Below are 7,415 nucleotides of genomic sequence, written 5' to 3'. Positions count from 1 at the left end.
AGATGTGAGTAAATAAACATTCAAAGGCCTGCAGTGTCAGCGGGGCTTTGAATGAACCGTGGAGAAATGGAAATCACCCACGAGATAACAGCGCTTGCCCCGTTACCTCAGGGAGCCACAGCAAGGTGTTACACCTCGCTGGGGTATCACTGACCCATGTATAAGGCTAACCGTTTCCAGCACATTTTTTTTGTGCTGAAAAACTCAGCTTATACGAGTATATACGGTAAGTATTATTGTTGATATTAGCATCATCATGCTATTTTCTTTACTTGACCCTTTACTAGCACTTATTTTTTTAACATTTTATTAGAGGCTCATACAACTCTTATCACAATCCATACATACATCAATTGTGTAAAGCACATCTGTACATTCTTTGACCTCATCATTTTCAAAGCATTTGCTCCCCACTAAAACTCTTTGCATCAGGTCCTCTTTATTTTTCCTCCCTCCCCGCATCCCCCTCCCTCATGAGCCCTTGGTAATTTATAAATTATTTTCTCATGTCTTGCCCTGTCTGACATCTCCCTTCACCCCCATTTCTGTTGTCCACCCCCCAGGGAGGAGGTCACATGTAGATCCTTCTAATCGGTTCCCTCTTTCCAACTCACTCTCCCTCTACTCACCCAGTATAGCCACTCACACCCCTGGTCCTGAAGGTATCAATCGCCCTGGATTCCCTGTGCCTCAAGCTCCTATCTGCACCAGTGTACATCCTCTGCTCTATCCAGAATTGCAAGGTAGATTTCGGATCATGATAGTTGGGGGTAGGGGGAGGAGGAAGCATTTAGGAACTGGAAGAAAGCTGTATTCTTCATTGGTGCTACATTGCACCCTGCCTGACTCATCTCCTCCCCTAGAACCCTCTGCCAAGGGGATCTCCAGTGGCCGACAAATGGGCTTTGGGTCTCCACTCTGAATTCCCCCCTTCATTCACTATGGAAGATTTCTTTTTTTCTGATGATGCCTTTTACCTGCTCCCTTCGACATCTTGTGATCTCACAGGCTGGTGTGCTTCTTTCATGTGGGCTTTGTTGCTTCTGAGCTAGATGGCCGTTTGTTTATCTTCAAGCCTTTAATACCCCAGACATTATATCTTTTGATAGCTGAGCACCATCAGTTTTCTTCACCACATTTGCTTATGCACCCGTTTGTCTTCAGCGATCATATCCTGGAGGTTCACACCCAATGATGTGATTTTTTGTTCTTTGATGCCTGATAACTGATCCCTTCGGGACCACGTGATCACACAGGCTGGTGTATTCTTCCATGAGGGTTTTGTTGCTTCTGAGCTAGATAGCCACTTGTTTACCTTCAAGGCCTTTAAGACCCCAGATGCTATCTCTTTTGATAGCCGGCACCATCAGCTTTCTTCACCACATTTGCTTGTTCACCCGCTTTGTCTTCAGCAATTGTGTCGGGAGGGTAAGCATCATAGAATGCCATTTTAATAGAAGAAGGTATTCTTGCATGAGGGAGTACTTGACTGAAGGCCCTATATCCTTCTGCCACCTTAATACTAAACCTATGAATATATGTGCATATATAAATATATTTGCATTTGTACATGTCTTTGTCTATACCTCTATAAATCCCCTTTGACTCCCAGCTCTTTCCTCCATTTCCCTTGACTTTCCTTTTGTCCCACTATTATGCTCCGTTCCCACCTGGGTTTCAGCTATACCTCTTAGTTACATTACCCAGCACTTCTTAAAACATTCACTTATTTCAGTGGTGTCAAATGGGTGGATTGCAGGCTGTATGCAGCTCCTCAGGTAATATTTTGTGGCCCATGATGCTCTGAAATAAAATGAAAACAGAAAAATTTATTACGAAGAAAATAGTGCTTGGGAGAAATTGAGGCAATACTGTACACACAGTTCCCTCTTTAACCTTTTAACTACTGAAGACCACTATACAGGTGGCCCAGTGGCTTTCCTGGGTGGGCACCGGTGGATGTGTCTAAACATGCTCACTTCCAGTGAAGTTTGAAAGCGATATGTCTGCCATTCTCAGTGCTTAATATAAACAGATCCCAATTTCAAAACGGTTAAAAAGAGGACTCTATGTTGTGCTGTTCTGAATCATACCTAGTGGCAGCACTACTTAACATTTTTAAAGGAAAGCCATTATGATTGTGCATCACATTTCTCAGCTGTACAACATTCTGGGTTTTTTATTTGTTACTTTGTTATAATTTCCAGTCACAACATAAGAGCTAAGTAAAAACTAGTAGGAGGACAGCGCTAACAAGTCTCAGGTTAAAAAGAATAATTTTCGTTTTATAAATGCATTAAATAAAATATATGCTTAAATAAAAACATTTATATAGGGTTTTAATTATCCTATCCATATTCCTAAATCCTCACTTCAAAATAAAAATTGACCAAAATTTGTAAATGTGATGTGGCCACTTCAATCTTGCCTGTTGCACCAAATGGCCCATGCTTTAATTGAGTTTGACACCCCTGACTTTTGTTGAATGCTTCTGAATTATTGTCATTATATTTACTTTTTAAAAATTCCATGAGACACTTCTTGTTAGTGAAATTGGAAATTGCCTAGGATTGCAACTGAAATTAAGTATTAAAAAATAGAGATACCCTTCCAATTGAGTCAATTCCAGAGCAGCATACTGAGCCAGGAGCAATCTGGGAAAACCCACTCCATGTGGACAAGTCCTGTCTCTTTGAGGGAAAACAATAGTTGTCTGCCATAGTAGAATTCTATTGGTGAATCAACACACCTGGAGAGAGAGTGCATTTGCTCTCACGGATAAATCAATACACTGCAAGAAATTTTCTGAGAGATAAAGAAACAAGAGCACAGCATTCCAAGATACACAGAGCATCCATGAGAACCAGGTTTTCTGCCCTTTTTATTTTGCAGCCATGAAGTCTCAGGATTATCGAAGCCAGAACTCAAGTTTTAAAGTCATGACTTTTCAGCCTACCATGGAAGAATTTAAGGATTTCAACAAGTACATAGTTTATATGGAATCCCAAGGTGCCCACCGTGCAGGCTTGGCTAAGGTAATCCCACCCAAGCAGTGGACAGCTAGACAGAACTATGATGATGTGGATGACATCCTCATAGCCAGTCCGGTGCAGCAGGTAGTTACGGGGCAGGCAGGTGTCTTTTTGCAGTATCATAAAACGAAGAAATCCATGACCGTGGAGGAGTATCGCCACTTGTCCAACACTGACAGATATCGCACTCCCACACACCTGGATGTTGAGGATTTGGAACGAACATATTGGAAGACACGCCCGTACGATTCTCCCATTTATGGGGCTGGGGTATGCGGCTCTTTGTTTAGTGAAAAGACTGAGCATTGGAACCTCAGGCAACTGGGAACGATCCAGGATCTGCTGGAACAGGAGTGTGGAGTTGTCATCAAAGGCGTCAACACCCCCTCTCTGTACTTTGGCCTCTGGAAGACCACCTCCACTTGGCACACTGAGGCCATGGATCTGTACAGCATCAAATACCTGCACTTCGGGGACCCCAAAACGTGGTATGCGGTGCCCCCTGAGCACGGAGCCTGCCTGGAGAGACTGGCCAGGGAGCTTTTCCCTGGCACTTCCAGTGGCTGTGCGAACTTTCTACGGCACAAGGTGGCCCTCATCTCACCCAGAGTCCTCAGGGCGAACGGCATTCCCTTTGATCGGATCACGCAGGAAGCAGGCGAGTTCATGGTCACATTCCCATACAGCTACCACGCTGGCTTCAATCACGGGTTCAACTGCGCGGAATCCATCAATTTCGCCACCCTGCGCTGGGTTAATTATGGTAAAGCGGCTTCTCAATGTAGCTGCGGCGAAGCCAGGGTCATGTTTCCCATGGACGCCTTTGTGCGCATTCTGCAACCTGGGCACTATGAGCTGTGGAAACAGGGCAGGGACCACACCTCCGTGGACCACGTGGCGCCCACAGCACTAACCAGCCCAGAGTGGATGGCCTGGAAGGAAGCCCGGGCATGTGTGATGGTTCATGGGCATCTCCGGTCCGTTAAACCCCGCAGGGCCAGGCCTTGCTCTCGGACACTGGCTGCAGACAGTGGGCTCGGGGGTTGTGCCCGGGTGTGTCCTCGTCCCACACACCCCTCCTGGGAGGGCAGCTCTGCAGTTCGGTCTGAGACACCTGTCTTCATGGACAGCATTCCTGCGGAGTCCAGCATCTCCCCACTTCTCACCTCAGTTCCATCTGCCCAGTATCTCCAGCCTCCACCAAAGGAGACTCCAGCTAGGCATCACCGGGACCTGGATGCCCAACAGCAGTCCATGGAACCCAGAGGCAAGAGGCACAAAGCACTCCCACTTGTGCACCTGCCCACACAGCCACTGCCTGAGGATTGTCCATCAATAGATGACCCTGCCCCTTTTAGTTTTGAGATCCAGCATCCTGCTAAAGCATCTGGGTGCTGCTGTGACCCTGATCTTCAGCCCTTGGGACCCCCACTGAATCCTGATTCTCCAATGCACCCTGGACCCTGCCTGCTGTCACTGGACAAAATCTCAGTGAATCTGCTGGACATACTTGTGATGAGTCCTCCCAACGAGTCTTTGACTTCTAGAACATTCTCCAGCTATGCTGCTGAGCACAGTATGGTCCCTTCTGACCTCCTCAACGCTATTGCTATGGACCACTCTTATGCTTCTAAAATCCTGCTCTCAGACTATGATCACTGGGGACGGACTCCATGGAGCTTCCCTTCCTAAATCCTGGAAGGTTGTCACCAGCAAAGGTGTTCTTGCTGAGAGTTTAGCTAAACTGAAGTTCTTGTCAAATGTGATTGTGCCTTGGACTCCCCCAGCCTCAGGAAACACAGAAGCACCTAGACAATCTTCAATGAGGAAATTTTAATCTCCTCTAGTGATCTGTTTGCCCCTCAAAATTGTCATATTAACAGGTTGCCTAATACTTGCTCAACCTTTGGACTCCTAAAATCTACGAGCACTATTGTGTGTTCTAAGAACTCTCAGACCACCTGGAAATACATGTGTCCCTTGATTCTTTTTTTTTTTAACCGCTCAGTCAGTTTGTTTTATTGATGTGCAAGGCTCAGGCCTTGACTGTGTACTTGCGCAGTGGGTACAGCCACTCCTTCCGCTGCTGCTTCCTGGTCTTCAGGCTCTCCTCGTGCTTGTTGAGGCGGCGGCACATGGCTCGCGTTTTCTTGGGCCGCAGATCCAGGGGCTTGTACTTCTTACCCTTGTAGAACTTCCTGAGGTTCTCCTTTTGAGTCTGGTTGATGACGGTGAGAACTCGAGCAATGGATTTGCAGACAACTCGGATTTTGGAGAGCTTGGACGTCCACTGCTAGTCACTTTGGCAATGTGCAGCTGCGATAACTCCACCTTCAGGTCGTTGAGCTGTTTGAGCAGCACTTCCTTCTTCTTGCCGCGAAGGTCCCGGGCTCTAATCTTGGCTATGATTGAGCTTTAGAATTCTGCCGCCCGTCCCTTGATTCTTCCTAGACTTGGGCGCTGTCCTGGAAAAGAACTACCCTGGCCAGATATCTTTAAATCCATTGCTTTCCAGTCTATCTCACCACATGGCAACCACATGGCCATGATCAAGACCCACTATTTCAAAGTTTGACTTGGGGCTAATATTTAAGGAGGCACATTCCCAAGTCCTTCTTTGGAAATGGAAGAGGTGGATTCAAACTGCCAAACTTTAGCTCTCACAAAAATTTGAGCCAACTTTGGATGATGCTCAGAATCTTAGGCTCTTAATCCAGCTGTTGCACTTCTGAAGCACTGACCCAGTCTTCTACCAGTGGATGAAACTACACCTTCTAATGAAATCCAAGCCTTAACATACTCCAGAAATTCTGACATGGCCACCCTTCAATCCACCAACCAAGCAATTTCTCACGTAGAAAATGCAGCTTTGAACTAATGAAGTCTGTTACTGTTTGGGGATTATTTATATGTATTCATGTTTATTAATTTCATTGTACTTAGTGTGTATCTGAGACTAATAAAATACCTTAAAATATATTTTGAAATTTTGACATATAAGAGATATGTCAAAAACAATGTGAGTAATCACATAGCCAGAGTATAAGAAGTAGGCAGGACTTGATGAGCCCACCACACATTCTGTCCTTGTACCCATAGTAGTGGGTCCATGAGAGAATGAAGAAAATTGCACAACAAAGCACCACACAGCAAAACATTAAACGTCAAATGACAGGCAGAGCTACTGCCCAAAGTACACATAAAATCTTTGAAGTGAAATTAATCCTGCAATCACCTTTCAATTAAATCACAAGTCAGCCTTGACTTGGGTCTACATTTCCCAGAAACTATTACTACCCCTATTGGTAGTTTCTTTTTGACTCAATATTTAAAAGCCTATTTACAGGTGGACAGGCAGAAAGATAAGCACCAGAGAGCCAGACATGGAGGCTAGTGGGGCAAAATTTTTCTATGTCTTTCTTGGGAGATTCTTTAAAATTTTCTGTACAGGAACCCATGCCCTATCCCCCCAAAACTGCGTAGTGAAAAGAATTAACAGAAAGCTCACCTTAGAAATTCCCCATATTTATTATTCATAAGAGCTAAACATTACTCTGAGTGACTATAAAGAGAAAAAGTAAAACTGAACCATATATGGAGTATTTAGTTTTTATTTAGTTTGTTTCAAACAAACAACCCTTTTTAGGCACAACCATTTATAACTTACCATAGTCCAAGCTGCATGGAACTATGGCACCTTCAGATGTGTTGACATGGCATGGAGTGTGGGTCTTAGGTTAAGAACAATAACAGCAAATTAGAAATAATAATAATAGATTCTGATCTTGACAAATAGTTTAGATAATTTTCAGATAATTTTACATGATCTCTGTATTAGCATTAGCGTCATGGGATTGCATTCAGAAGGAACACATCCTTCAAAAGATCTCGTTTATTATCAATGTTACATGCCTTATCCCTAAATTGCTAAGTAAGAGGTCAAAGACACAAAATGTCCTTCCATCTCAGAGTTCTTCAAACAGCTCTTTAAACATTTTCACTAGATTTTAGATTGACCAATAAGCTCCAAAACTGTTGATTGTGCCCTCCACCTGCATTGCTGACACAGGTGTCAGGAAGCTATCCTAGTCAGGCTCCCTTCAAGATGTTTGATGTGGTTTTCTGCCACAGTATCCCTGGGGAATAGACATCAGCCTTTGAAATTAGTAAGGTTAATATGGAAAGGAAGGAGACAAAGGATAAATAAAACATTTTAAATGTAAAACAATTTAAAAATGTATTATATAGCCATGATATTTAAAACAGCATGGTACAATGGTATATATGAATATCAATGGATTAGATTTGAGAATCTAGAAACACTACCAAGTACCTTTAGTCCTTTGATAAAGGACTAAAACACATTAAATGGAGAGGAGATAT

The 7,415-nt window shown here is 43.9% G+C and overlaps 1 protein-coding gene and 1 pseudogene across 1 annotated transcript; one reads left to right on the top strand and one right to left on the bottom strand.

The window, feature by feature from the left end:
- Positions 1-2,894: 2,894 nt before the first annotated feature.
- On the top strand, positions 2,895-4,724 carry LOC142442228 (lysine-specific demethylase 4D-like). Its single transcript, XM_075543507.1, has one exon. It carries the CDS (start codon positions 2,895-2,897, stop codon positions 4,722-4,724), a length of 1,830 nt encoding a protein of 609 aa, XP_075399622.1.
- A 343-nt stretch (positions 4,725-5,067) lies between these two features.
- LOC142442227 (large ribosomal subunit protein uL29-like) overlaps positions 5,068-7,415 on the bottom strand; it is a 76,629-nt pseudogene continuing 74,281 nt past the window's right edge.

The sequence above is a fragment of the Tenrec ecaudatus genome, chromosome 3, assembly GCF_050624435.1.
Source record: "Tenrec ecaudatus isolate mTenEca1 chromosome 3, mTenEca1.hap1, whole genome shotgun sequence".
Classification (NCBI taxonomy): Eukaryota; Metazoa; Chordata; class Mammalia; order Afrosoricida; family Tenrecidae; genus Tenrec; species Tenrec ecaudatus.
The sequence above is the reverse complement of the archived record's forward strand: the minus strand, read 5'-3'. Positions and strand labels throughout refer to the sequence as shown.

Coding starts and splice junctions, on each gene's coding strand:
- LOC142442228 (XM_075543507.1), top strand. CDS start 2,895: ATGAAGTCTCAGGATTATCGAAGCCAGAACTCAAGTTTTAAAGTCATG.